This window comes from Procambarus clarkii, chromosome 91 (genome assembly GCF_040958095.1).
Source record: "Procambarus clarkii isolate CNS0578487 chromosome 91, FALCON_Pclarkii_2.0, whole genome shotgun sequence".
Lineage (NCBI taxonomy): Eukaryota > Metazoa > Arthropoda > Malacostraca > Decapoda > Cambaridae > Procambarus > Procambarus clarkii.
The window spans coordinates 10,746,186-10,760,856 of record NC_091240.1 but is presented as its reverse complement, the minus strand read 5'-3'; the positions used below and the strand labels follow the sequence as shown (position 1 = coordinate 10,760,856).

The window sequence follows — 14,671 nt, the reverse complement described above, 5'->3', positions numbered from 1 at the left end:
AGTGTAGGGAGCCAGGGGCGAGTGTAGGGAGCCAGGGGCGAGTGTAGGGAGCGAGGGGCGAGTGTAGGGAGCGAGCGGCGAGTGTAGGGAGCGAGGGGCGAGTGTAGGGAGCGAGGGGCGAGTGTAGGGAGCGAGGGGCGAGTGTAGGGAGCGAGGGGCGAGTGTAGGGAGTGAGAGAGCGAGTGTAGGGAGTGAGAGAGCGAGTGTAGGGAGTGAGGGGCGAGTGTTGGGCGAGTGTAGGGAGCGAGTGTAGGGAGCGAGGGGCGAGTGTAGGGAGTGAGGGAGCGAGTGTAGAGAGTGAGGGAGCGAGTGTAGAGAGTGAGGGAGCGAGTGTAGAGAGTAAGGGAGCGAGTGTAGAGAGTGAGGGAGCGAATGTAGAGAGTGAGGGAGCGAGTGTAGGGAGTGAGCGAGTGTAGAGAGTGAGGGAGCGAGTGTAGGGAGTGAACGAGAATGAGAGGTATGAACCAGGGTGTCACTGGTTAGAGTCCTGTACGAGTTGATGGTCACGTGACTGGGGCAATATAAGCCGGCGGAGACCTGCCTGAGGTCTGAGTGGGTAACTTCACCAGCAGTGGAACGGTTGAGGACGTCTCCGCCTCTCTCCACCTGCAACCATCCTTCACCACCTACCACCACCCACTGCAGCCCACCACCCACTGCAGCCCACCGTTACGCCCACAAACAAGTAAGCAGATCCATTCACGGTAGCATTGTGAACACGCCAAGTCAGAACTAACACGTGGTAAACTAACACATGATAACGTCAGGCTACAGGATGAACAACCCAGCGGGTTTTCTTCCTATTGGGGAGTGTTGTACATGCTGCTATGGCGGTGTGTCCACTCACAAGATGAGTGACGCTGCCCAATAAACTCGCCCCTTGGGGCAAAATTTAAAATTTTTAACATCAGGCTGCGGGCGGCCGCGTCCAACAGCCTAGTTGGCCAGTCCAGCAACCAGGAGACCTGGTCGGGACCGGGCCGCAGGGACATTGAGCCACAAAATCATCGCAAGGTAACCAACAATTTTTTTTAAGGGATTATTATCCCTGTGGTTGGGACTTTTTAACAGGCCTCCTTGTTGGTGGGCTGGTCAACCAGGCTGTTAGACGCATCTGCTCGCAGCCTGGCGTATGAGGTATCCTCTGGGGGCGTTTTTCAAGTTCTTTCTTGAACACTGTGAAGGGTCGGCCAGTTATGCCCCTTATGTGTAGTGGAAGCGTGTTGAACAGTCTCGGGCCTCTGATGTTGACAGAGTTCTCTCTCGGTGTATCCCGAATGTGCGCTAGAGAATACAGAGTGAAACAAATTTAGTGTCATTAGTTAAGATTTTTTCAGGGGGGGGGGGGGGGCGCATAGTAAAAGCTTTTCACGTGTCAAAAAAAATTACCATCATTAGTCTGACATCTTTTCTTTGAGATGTTCTTTTTATCCAACTTCTCATTTTCCTTGCAGATGCAAAATTTATTTTATTGTATTTTTGAAAAGGTCTTCCGACATGATTACTGTACTTCAAAGTTTTTATAATTATTTTTCTTTCTATAGTGTGATCTGATTGCGTTAAATAATATGTTTCCGTTTTGATATTTTCGCTTTTCCATAATACACAGTAACTTACGACACTGTACCATCGGGAGAAGTACCTAAATGGGGTACCATTACCGTCTGTAACACCAAACTGGTACCACCATTACCCACAGCAAGGTACATCAAGCTGGTACCTGCACACACACCTGGGTAATCATTGCGTTCTAATGCGCGGTAGACACCTGTCATAAGGGGGGGGGGGGGGAGAAGGGGGGGAAGTTGATACGGGCATCAGCCAGCTCCTCTCAAGTCTCTTATTCCTGTTTTCTCCTCTCCATTTCCTCTAACTACTCCCCCCGCCCCTCCTTTCTCTTCTACTTCCTGTTTCTCTACTTTCTCTTGATACTTAACCTCGCTGCTCATACTCTGCTATCTTAACTGAGAAGATATCCAAGTCTCTCCTCTACATCTTAGGTAAAGTTACCCTAGACATGCTTACCCTAGCCCAGAATGTTCCAGCTGCAAATGGAATAACTAATCCTGAGTGTGTCCTAGCTACGATATGCCTCATCGATGGATTTATCCTAGCTGTAAATTATCCTTACCGCGTTCAGTAATATCCTAGCGTAAAGTGCGGGACTCCTCTGTGCTTGTTTCGTGTTTACTAGTAAACTACTGGTACTATCCCAACCGGTGGTGGAGGTGAGGAAGACTATCCCAAGCGGTGGTGGAGGTGAGGAAGACTATCCCAACCGGTGGTGGAGGTGAGGAAGACTATCCCAACCGGTGGTGGAGGTGAGGAAGACTATCCCAACCGGTGGTGGACGTGAGGAAGACTATCCCAACCGGTGGTGGAGGTGAGGAAGACTATCCCAACCGGTGGTGGAGGTGAGGAAGACTATCCCAACCGGTGGTGGAGGTGAGGAAGACTGTCCCAACCGGTGGTTGAGGTGAGGAAGACTATCCCAACCGGTGGTGGAGGTGAGGAAGACTATCCCAACCGGTGGTGGAGGTGAGGAAGACTGACTATGAGAGGAGGGATTATGAGGTATACCGAGAGAGGGCAACCCATCCTCCTGATAAGATCCTCCTGATAAGATAGCACTTTTTTAACTATGTGAACGGTGGTACAAATATCGACCTAATGGACAAATTGAAAGTGGAATTTAGTACTTAGCAGTTTATAATTAGGAACAAATAAGAACTCAAAACCAAACTTAGATATATCTAGGCCTAATATAGCACATATATGTACTATACTAGGCCTCAGATAGCGTGTAGTAGGCCTAGGATGGTTAGATTTTATTAGCAACTTAAATATATAAAAATGTTTCCGGGTTTGTTCAAAATCAATAACACAGAAGTCTACTTTCTTTTGGTCCATCACCTCCATATTTGTACCATCGATCACACCGTTACTATAATTACTTTCTTTTTAGGAGGATGAGCTAGAGTGAGGTTGTGAGGTTGTGAAGTAGAGTGAGGTTGTGAGGTAGGGAGAGTGAGGTTGTGAAGTAGAGAGAGTGAGATTGTGATGTAGAGAGAGTGAGGTTGTGATGTTGAGTGAGGTTGTGAGGTAGAGTGAGGTTGTGAGGTAGAGTGAGTGAGATTGTGAGGTAGAGAGAGTGAGGTTGTGAGGTAGAGGGAGGTTGTGATGTAGAGTGAGGTAGTGAGTGAGGTTGTGAGGTAGAGAGTGAAATTGTGATGTAGAGAGAGTGAGGTTGTGAAGTAGAGAGAGTGAGGTTGTGAGGTAGATGGAGAGAGCATGATCGTGAGGAAGAAGGGGGGGGGGGAGGGATGAGAGGCTGTCTGTCAGTCAGGGAGGTCGGATCCATAACAGTAGCCCAGCAGGTCTTATCACCTTGTTCGGCCCCCTGCTTGTTACCAAGGTAATTTATTTAAGCACCGCCTTCCTCTCCCCCCACTCCTCTGCCCCTTCCCCCACCCTCTTCTGGGTCCTAGCCTCATCCCTTCCTGCTACCTCTTCCTGGTTCCTCTTATTTCTCCTATCCCACAACCACCCTCCCCCCCCCTCTCCTGATGTCTCACAGCTCCCCCCCCCCCCTGACGTCCCAGCCCCCCGCCATACCAGTATGAACTAATGTTCACCGTTCTAACTGATAAGATTTGCGGCATACATACTTCTTTAATGGGTACATGTCTTAGTTTATATGGTGTGCTGCTTAGTATAGAGTATAGGCTACCGTATAAATATGCACACACTCCAGGGTGTGCAGTCCCTGGAAACACAAACCGAAACTGTCTCTATTTTCCGCTTGTTACAACTTGTAATAAAGTTGTTACATCTTGGCTTAACGTGTTTATGACGTATTAGAACGTTGTTAGAACTTGATATATTGGTTGTTATACCTGGTTAGAAGGTGTTAAAACTTGTTCGAACGTTGTAGCAACGTCGTAGTTTCGGTGTGTGTTTGGCGGGGTGTAACCTGTGTGAACAACAACTGTATTAGCACAAGGGATGTGTATACCCGGAAGTGTACTTCTCGGTGTGTATAGACTGAGTTTACTTTAGTCTAGGACTAAAGTGTACTTTCTGGTTGGTCAGGAAGGTATAGTTTTTGCCTTAATAACCCTCCAGAAGTTGATAGGCCCGAGGCCTGGCACACCAATAACTTCACTTCAGGTTATCTTCGTGGTTATCTTGAGATGATTTCGGGGCTTTAGTGTCCCCGCGGCCCGGTCCTCGACCAGGCCTCCACCCCCAGGCAGCAGCCCGTGACAGCTGACTAACACCCAGGTACCTACTTTACCGCTAGGTAACAGGGGTATAGGGTGAAAGAAACTGCCCACTGTTTCTCGCCGGCGCCTGGGATCGAACCCAGGATCACAGGTTGGGTAGGTACGCAGACTCCAGTTACCTCACCTGACTCACTGGTACAGGCAGGTATACTACTCTGACAGCTTCCCCTCGCTAAACTTCATGTACACGTAGGGAACGAAAGCATTTGAAATACAATCTTAGTATTCACTATAATGCTATAATTCACTATAATGTAAAGACACTCATTTCTATTATAGCTTAGAACATTTGAGCGACTATTGAGGAAGTCTTTTTGTTCTAATATAAAGAAAATGAGAAACATTTAATAATTATTGGCCAGAATTGTAATTATTAAATATATGCAGTGACTCGATGACGTACCGTAGATGTGTGTGTCTATAATGTCTGCGTCTATTACTGACGCTAGTTGGATGAGGAGAGAGAGGGAGAGAGAGAGAGGGAGGGAGAGAGAGGGAGAGAGAGAGAGGGAGAGAGAGAGGGAGAGAGAGAGAGAGAGAGAGAGAGAGAGAGAGAGAGAGAGAGAGCGCACTAGGTAGCTCTCCGAGAGCATTGTGGCCAACAACAATGCAGGTGGAGAAGTACAGCTGGGTAGCAACAATCAGGGGTAACTCCTTTATACACTCTATTGTTAGATTTTATTCCTAGTAATATACCCGGTTAATTACGTAATATTTAGTAACAACTACATTATTGTGTAACATTATCATACTTACTAATATCCTGCTTAATATAATAAAAATAATTAATAATAATAATTGTAATAATAATTTATATTAATAGTTTAATAACATAATTATTTAATTTATTTATATTATTATTATTAATCTATTAGTAGTAGTAACACTGGTATTCGTAACTTCAGGGTAAGAGATAAAAGAAACGGCATATAAAGACTTTAGTAACAAGGTTTGAAAACTGGAATTCTTGACTGGATTAGATGGAAATAGGAAGCAGAGGGTTGTAGTTGGGAGAGAAAGTGTCAGGGTGGAAGGAAGTGACCAGCGAGGTACAGCAGGAAATGTCAGTGAAGGAAAGTGACAACCGAGGTTCAGCAGGAAGTATCAGGTGGAGGAAAGTGACAACTGAGGTTCAGCAGGACGCATCAGGTGGAGGAAAGTGACAAATGAGGTCCAGCAGGAAGTATCAGGTGGGGGAAAGTGACAACTGAGGTTCAGCAGGAAGTATCAGATGGAGGAAAGTGACAACTGAGGTTCAGCAGGAAGTATCAGGTGGAGGAAAGTGACAACCGAGGTTCAGCAGGAAGTATCAGGTGGAGGAAAGTGACAACTGAGGTTCAGCAGGACGTATCAGGTGGAGGAAAGTGACAACTGAGGTTCAGCAGAAAGTATCAGGTGGAGGAAAGTGACAACCGAGGTTCAGCAGGACGTATCAGGTGGAGGAAAGTGACAACTGAGGTTCAGCAGGAAGTATCAGATGGAGGAAAGTGACAAATGAGGTCCAGCAGGAAGTATCAGGTGGGGGAAAGTGACAACTGAGGTTCAGCAGGAAGTATCAGATGGAGGAAAGTGACAACTGAGGTTCAGCAGGAAGTATCAGGTGGAGGAAAGTGACAACCGAGGTTCAGCAGGAAGTATCAGGTGGAGGAAAGTGACAACTGAGGTTCAGCAGGACGTATCAGGTGGAGGAAAGTGACAACTGAGGTTCAGCAGAAAGTATCAGGTGGAGGAAAGTGACAATCGAGGTTCAGCAGGACGTATCAGGTGGAGGAAAGTGACAACTGAGGTTCAGCAGAAAGTATCAGGTGGAGGAAAGTGACAACTAAGGTTCAGCAGGAAGTATTAGGGGGTGGGGAAAAGGGAAGTGACAAGTGAGGAGCAGCAAGGTCCGTACATTGACCACTCTGAACTGTACATTGGTCTGGTTCATGACCATCGGAACGAGACAGCGTCGTCACACCTGACTAACGACGCTAAACAGATAGGGAGAGACCTCTACCCTAGACAAGCTGCAGGTAGTCATCCAATCCTTCCTTAACATTGACCAAATGAGTGTTAATACAACCCCCTTCCCCCACCCAACACTTCCCCCTATGAATGAAAAACACTTAACCCACCACTCACAACTGATGACGCTCGAACATTCCTCAAAAGAGTGCTTCGCTTGCGTCGAAGCGTCCGCTGCAGGTGTGGTTGTGTAAACAGTTACTGGAGTTTATTCTCAACAATGGTATATATACATCGAATAACCCGCTTCTCAGTGCATATTATACATACATACATATATATATATATATATATATATATATTAGCACACAGAAAGTGTACTTTAATGCTGGACTAAAGTATATGTGCTGGTAGGTCCGTAAGCTATTGTGGTGGCCTTTTAACCCTCCAGAAACTGATAAGCTTCACGGCCCAATACCAAATCAATTCTCAACAAAAATGAGCAATTTGGCCAGAAAAGCAGTACAGTATACGAAGAACCTCCAAAAGTTAAAAAAGGAATCTGGGAATGTAAGTCGAGGTTTGGCACCAGAGACTTATATCAGCAAAATATCAGCAGTAGCACACATCAAATTACCACACAATGATAGCAATAAATAATTTAAGCAAAGGAGTTCTCCAGGATAACATGGATATCTTAGACTAGCCCCAGAATATGCAGCTCCAGCATGGATCACACACCTGATGGAGAATCAATAAAACCCGAGATACGCTACTATAAAAAATAATCAGATTTAAAAGAGAAATGATCAAGACATAGAAGATAATGAAGGGAATAGAGTAAGTGGATAAACGCAATCTTTTCCAGGTGAGGGACAACATAAGGTGAAACAGGAATACGAATTATAAACGAAAATTACTCAGAGAAATGTAAGGAAATGATGGAATGCTTAATGAGTGGTAAACCAGGAGAAGGCGTCTGAACCAGAGGTTGTGGAAACCACCACCATTCACAGCTTCAGTGTGACAGTCGTACTGGAACCAGTATGACAGAGTACCGGAACGTCGGCAGGAATGAATGCACCAGGTTCAATATCAAGGAGGCGGGGTTCAAGAGCTAGATCCAGTTCTCCGTAGACACAACTAGACAAGCTTAACTAGGTAAACATGCACACAGATAAAAGAAACTCCCCCCTCCCACACACACACACTGGTTCTGTGGGACCAAAGAGCCAAAGCTCAACCCCGCAAGCACAACTAGGCGAGTCCACACACACATGCACATAAGGAGCAAAGTGATGTGGTAGAGGCTGACTCCATACACAGTTTCTAATATAGGTATGATAGGCTCAGGAATCTGTACACCAGTTGATTGACGGTTGAGAGGCGGGACCAAAGAGACAAAGCTCAACCCCTGCAAGCACAACTAGATGAGTACACAAAATCAACCCTTCTACACCACCTCCAACCCACTTGTGGTCCTGGACGTGCAAGTGACAACTGATTCGTAATTATCGGCCAGCATCACTATCCAGTATAATGAAATCCACGTATCAGAGTCATCTATTGAGAAACACATACAACTAAAGGCAGCAGCATATCTAAATACGTATAATTTCTTCTTATTAATTATAATCATTTACATATACAGTTAAAATCAGGGCCATCTTTAAGAGCACTGTAAAAAAAATGCACTTGGACCCCAATCCAGATGCTGGACATTGGGTTCCCCCTACCTAGATGATGGGCACAAACCCCCACCTCCCAGATGATGGGCACTAACCCCCACCTCCCAGATGATGGGCACAAACCCCCACCTCCCAGATGATGGGCACTAACCCCCACCTCCCAGATGATGGGCCCCTGATGCCCCCTACCCCACCAAGTCACTTGGTGTGTAGGGGCACCTAAACTGAAGTCAATATTAATATAAGATGTCAAGCCTCATTGATTGCAGGAGACAGGTTTTATTTCTTCCAAAGCAAATCCTGCTTTATACTTCCACTTCCCAACAAGTCCTGTCATAACAATAAACATTTGTGTTAGTTAAAAAAAACTTCTGAACCTGAAATAGATTGTTTAGTATGTGACAGGGGGGGGGGAGAGAGAGAGAGAGAGAGAGAGAGAGAGAGAGAGAGAGAGAGAGAGAGAGAGAGAGAGAGAGAGAGAGAGAGAGAGAGAGAGAGAGAGAGAGAGAGAGAGACTAAAACCAGTGCCATGCAGCCACAGGCAGACGGTATCATCACAATATTTATAGTCCATCATCTCCGTACTTAAGCCATAAAGCCACTTCCTTACTGCACCTCTCTCAAGGTCACCACCCGCATCCTCTCCCTCTCTAAGCTTATCGCAAAATGAATTCAATTAATGAGATACGATTAATTTCAATTTTTGGGGGGAGCTGCTGAGTAACGCTTCCTTGCTAATTTATGCATCAACTGAGATACAAATTTCTGAATATGCTGAGTTCTCGTTACAAATTTGTTTAGTGAAGTGGTTAATGAGGAATGCTCTAATCATGGCACACAATCTCACAATCTTAGGCTTGAGACTGGAAACTTTGATCAAATATCGCTAAATATTCTCAGGGTAATAAATTACTGAGTATTTACTCTGGATGTCTCACTTTCTAAGCTACAAAGTTCTACCTAAACTGATCGAGATGTACCCAACGTTGCGCGCGCACGCACGCACACATTGACGATTCGAGAAAGGGACCTGGGAGTGGACGTAACACCTAATCTAACTCCTGAGGCACATATAAATAGGATAACGACAGCAGCGTACTCTACACTGGCAAGAGTTAGAACATCATTCAGAAGCCTAAGTGAGGAGGCATTTAGGGCGCTTTACACTGCCTACGTGAGACCAGTCTTAGAGTATGCCGCGCCATAATGGAGTCCCCATCTGAAGAAACACATAAGAAAACTGGAAAAGGTTCAGAAGTTTGCGGTAAGGCTCGTCCCAGAGTTACGAGGGATGGGATATGAAGAGAGTCTGAAAGAACTGAACCTTACGAGACTAGAAAAAATAAAGGGAGAGGGGGGATATGATAGGAACGTATAAAATACTCAGGGGAATTGACGGTGTAGAAATAGATGAAATGTTGATAAGTAATATTAACAGAATGAGGGGGGCATGGGTGAAAGCAGGAAACTCAGATGAGTCACAGAGATGTTAGGAAGTTTTCTTTTAGCGTGAGAGTAGTGGAAAAATGGAATGCACTTGAGGAGCAGGTGGTGGAAGCAAACTCTATTTATAATTTTAAAACTAGATATGATAGGGAAATGGGACAAGAGTCATTGTTGTAAACAACCGATGGCTAGAAAGGCGGGATCCAAGAGTCAAAGCTCGATCCTGCAGGCACAAACAGATCAGTACACACACGCACACACACACACACTCTCTCTCTCACGCACAAAAATTTAGACCAATGTCACTGACAAGTATTCCATGTAAAGTGGTGGAGAAATGAATAAGTTTGAGAATAGTGGGGCACCGCCAGAGGATGAACTTTATAAGAAGGACAGCACTGACTTAAAAGGAATAAGACATGTCCGACAAAGTTGATGGAGTCCAATGACAAAATTTCCAAAATTCGACAAGAAAAAGATGGCTGGGTAGACTGTAATTTTCTAGTAATGTCAAAAAGAATTTTACATTCATTATGTAAGGCAACATAAAGAAACAAGCAGGAATAACTGGGAAAACACTGAACTTGGTAAGAGTATCTGAAGGTTTGGGACCGGAGGTTGATTCTCGAATCACTGCTACTTTTATTTTACGTGAATGGCCTACCGGGAGGAGTAGGCTTGTACGTGTTAATGATTGCATATGATGCAAAGCTAATGTATGAATGTGTAATAATGTATATGTGTACTCGCCTAGTAAAGGTATACACACAACCGTGTATATGTGTGTGTGTGAGTACTCATCTATTTGTGCTTGCGAGGGTTGAGCTTTGGCTCTCTGGTCCTGCCTCTCAACCGTCAATCAACCGGTGTACAGATTCCTGAGCCTACTGGGCTCTATCATGTCTTGGGCCGTCTTTACCCTGAGCTCTGTTTCCCATGTTATATCTATTAGGAACTTTCTTATCTCCTCATAGTTTCCCTTTCGGAATGCCAGCCTTTTGTTTTCAGTTCCCCTCCTCGAGTTCAATAACCCTTCTTCAACCAGATACTTAAACACCAGTACACTGTGGTCGCTTATTCCTACTGGGGCCTCAAACCCGATTTTCCTTACGTCGGAATCGTTCAGAGTTAAGACTAGGTCGAGTCTCGCTGGTTCATCGTTTCCTCTCATCTTAGTGGGCTCCCTGACATGTTGGCTTAGAAAGTTTCTTGTCGCCACCGCCATTAGTTTGGCTCTCCATGTATCCTCTCCTCCATGCGGTTCCTTGTTCTCCCAGTCTATCCTTCCGTGATTGAATTCCCCCATGATGAGCAGATGGGATCTATTTCTACAGGCAGCAGAGGTTATAGTGTTAGTTATAGTGTTCTCAGTTATAGTGTTAACTGTCATGTTGTTGTTGTCATACTCTTGCCTGGGTCTTCTGTCATTTGGTGGAGGGTTATATATTACTGCTGCTACTACTTTTGGTCCTCCCAATGTCATGGTGCCTGTTATGTAGTCTCTGAATCCCTTGCAGCCCGGGATGACCATCTCCTCGAAACTCCATTCCTTTCTCATTAGTAGGGCCACTCCACCTCCTCCCCTTCCTTCCCTCTCTTTCCTTATTACAGTGTAGTCCTGGGGAACTCCGCATTTGTTATGATTCCTGAGAGTATTATTGTGTGTGTGTGTGTGTGTGTGTGTGTGTGTGTGTGTGTGTGTGTGTGTGTGTGTGTGTGTGTATTCACCTAGTTGTTTTCAAGTTGTGCTTGCGGAGGGGGGGGGGGGTGAGGGTGAGCTCTGCTCTTTCGGCCCGCCTCTCAACTGTCAATCAATCAGCTGTTACTAACTACCAATTTCTTTTTTCACACACAAACACACACACACGCACACAGGAAGCAGCTGTCTAACTCCCAAGTACCTATTTACTGCTAGATAACAGGAGCATCAGGGTGAAAAAAACTCTGCCCATTTTGTTTCTGCCATCACCGGGGGATCAAACCCGGGCCCCCTGGGATTACGAGTCCAGAGCGCTGTCCACTCAGCTATCAGGCCCCCTAATAGCCGTGTGTGAGTGGAAGTTGGGGGGGGGGGGGGTGTACGTTCATCGGCCGCTTGACCTCTATACTGTGTTTAGCATGAACGACCTCTTCAATCCGTTAATTCCTCCTAGCGTCCAACCCACTGACCTATAGAGAGCTAAACTGACTCCAATTCCCTCTCACTCCATGGGCCCCCCTACCCCCCTCCCTCCTAACCTCAAATCATGTCCACATAACTACTTCAAGGATCTTATTTCCTTCTTTAGGGCTCTTCTTCCTTCCTTCAAGGCACTCCTTTCGTTTTTTTTCATTCTGTGCTCTCCTTTCCTTATTCAGGGCTCTCCTTTCTTTCTTTCTTTCCTTCCTTCAGGGTCCTTCTCTCCACATCAGCGTCCCATCAAACCATGGCTCTCTAACCCCTTGACGGATCTTATCCTTCTAAGGACCCATCAATCATCCAGTCCCTCCCCCCTCTTCCCGCCAAAAAAAAAAAAAATATAAAATTGTAAAAAATTATAATTATTTTTTTATCGATATTTTTATTATTATTATTGTTATTGCAGAAATAACAACATACGAGGAAAGCAACAGTGGCAATAGCAACAGTAGTAGTAGTATAGTAACAGGATAAATAATGACAGTAGCAGCAACGGCAGCAGCAGCAACAGTAGCAGTAGCAGCAGTAGCAGTAGCAGTAGTAGTAGTAGCAGCAGCAGCAACAGCAGCAGCAGCAGCAACAAGAGTGACTTGATGGTCAACGCCATAAATGTATATATTTCCTATTCCTGTGCAACATATAAATTGTTCCGGGCTAATGAACGTCTCCTTGTGGTGATTTTTTCACAGCGCCGTCCTCCCCAGTCACCACCAGCCCCTGGCCGTCACCACCAGCCCCTGGCCGTCACCACCAGCCCCTGGCCGTCACCACCAGCCCTTCGCAGTCACCAGCAGCCCCTTGGCCGTCACCAGCAGCCCCTTGGCAGTCACCAGCAGCCCCTGGCCGTCACCACCAGCCCCTGGCCGTCACCACCAGCCCCTGGCCGTCACCAGCAGCCCCTGGCCGTCACCAGCAGCCCCTGGCAGTCACCACCATGAGGACGATATCTTGTATCAGCGGCGTGTCCTGCCTCCTAACCCTCTGCTCCATCCTCCTCCTTATTCTCCAGTATGTGAATTCTTTCTCTTATCGTGACTCTTGTTCTAAATGTGATTGATAATATTTATAAAACTTGTTACTTCTGTCTGGCTCTAAAACTGGTGCACTAGCCTCATGAGGGTCGAGTATGCGTGTTGAAGCCTTTCTGGCAGTCCAAAAATATGCATTCTGCCATTTATCTCTCTCTCGGTTAGTCTCGTGCATGATATGCATGTAAGAAAGGCTTTAAGTTTAACTCTATCTGTATCTCTCTTGAATATTTGCAATACACTGGCTGTTTTCCAGTTGTCTGGCAGTTCTCCTGTTTCCAGTATATTTTCTATATATCATAGCAACTGGCCTGTTGAGGCCTTCGGTTCGCTCTCTCTTAGTTTCATGGTGAGATTTTGTCTAGTTCAGCAACTACAATGGTGTCCAGTTCTAGCAGATGCCTTCTTCAATTCATTAATCGCGAAGTCCTCCAATACTGAGATGTTTGACACCTTCCTTCTCACTTGAGGTTCTTTTCCCTTGTTCTAGGGTGACAACCGTTTAGAATCTCATGTTCAGTGCTCACACAGTTTCCTCTCATGCTCTGTAAATGTTTATTAATGCTTCAGTCATGTTATTCCTAATCAAGAGGCTTTTTTTTAGAAAGATATACATATATGTATGCATGCATGCATGAATGTGCAGGTACAATATATGTATATAAGTGTTAATGCATGTATGTACAGTGGTATGTATCCCAGCTAAAAATCGCGCAGTCTAATTCGAGATTCCATATATGTTTTAGTGTCTTCATGTTGTTGTTGTTGTTGTTGTTGTTAAAGATTCGCTGCCTGGATCAAAGTTCCAAGTAGCACGGGCTATGGTGAGCCCGTAGTGCCTTAAGGTGTGTTCATGAAGCAGCAAGACGTACGATCTGCCTCTTAGTTTAAATACAACAGTAAGTTATCCTCGCCCATAAACTTAAAATGTTCTCGAAGACCGTTGTTGACGTTTAATGTTAAACATGCGACTGAATCTAAAAAACAACAAACCAAAAATATAAAGACAATTCAGATTAGCGAAGAATAAAGCACTAACAGGTGTCGTTCCTGGCGTCTTTACATAAACTTGTTAAATCGTTGACCAGACCACACACTAGAAGGTGAAGAGACGACGACGTTTCGCCTTGAGAGTGGTCCAGGACAGACCAAAACGTCGTCGTCCCTTCACCTTCTAGTGTGAGATTTGGTCAACATACTTCAGCCACGTTATTGTGACTCATCGCCTGCGCTTGATAAATCGTTTTGGTGTTGGGTTTTGGACCTATCAACCACTTAAGGATCATTAAGCCTATACAACAGTTCACTAACCAATTAGCAGGTACACCTTCACCCTAAACATCATCTCGATATATACTCCGAGATGCACGGTACACCTTCCGTTAATATAAACTTGTTAAATCAACTTTTGTTGTTAAATCAATATTATATTAGGTTGTTGTTGTAGTTGTTTAAGATTCAGCCACTCTGAACAAAAGTTCCAAGTAGCACGGGCTATGGTGAGCCCGTAGTAGACTTGGATATTAGGTAATTACTGTTTATAATAATTGTAATAGTTAAGAATATAAAGAAATACTGAATTAGTCTATTATATTATCCTAGCTAAGTAATGTACTACAAGCTTAACACACCCAGAAAGTATCACTTTATCTATCGTAGACACTACAAAAGTCTTTAGTATATATGGCCGAACCTGTTACACTAATCGTAACCTTTTAGTTTTATATTAGCAACTCGCTCAAGATGTCTGCTAGACATCAACGCTTACGGCTAATTCTGTATCTAGGCCCAATATAATTAAATAATAACTATAATGTTCCGAATAAACAAATTATACAAAATCGTTAGTGATAAACCTAGGCCTAGCAATTAAAAAATGTATAAGACCGTAAAATGAGTCAACATTGACTCTTTCGTCCTGAACAGCGTCCAGCACCACCTTACCACCCATGCAACACGGTGTATAATAAATCATTCAGTCAAAAAAATTAATAACGTCCAATATTAAATTGTGTGTGTTAGTTTGTCAGTAAGCTACAGTCTTCACCTTAATAACCCTCTAAAGGTTGATAGGCCTTAAACCAAAAACCAAACCAA

At 44.8% G+C, this 14,671-nt stretch overlaps 1 protein-coding gene across 1 annotated transcript in view; it reads left to right on the top strand.

Annotated features, from left to right (window-relative positions):
- The first annotated feature begins 525 nt into the window (after positions 1-525).
- LOC123774004 (neuroparsin-A) overlaps positions 526-14,671 on the top strand; it is a 21,647-nt gene continuing 7,501 nt past the window's right edge. Inside the window, exons 1-2 of the mRNA XM_069318753.1 lie at positions 526-685; positions 12,236-12,554. Of these exons, the coding sequence (XP_069174854.1) occupies positions 12,481-12,554 (74 nt within the window). The 5' untranslated portion in view covers positions 526-685; positions 12,236-12,480. The remainder of the gene's footprint in view (positions 686-12,235; positions 12,555-14,671) is intronic.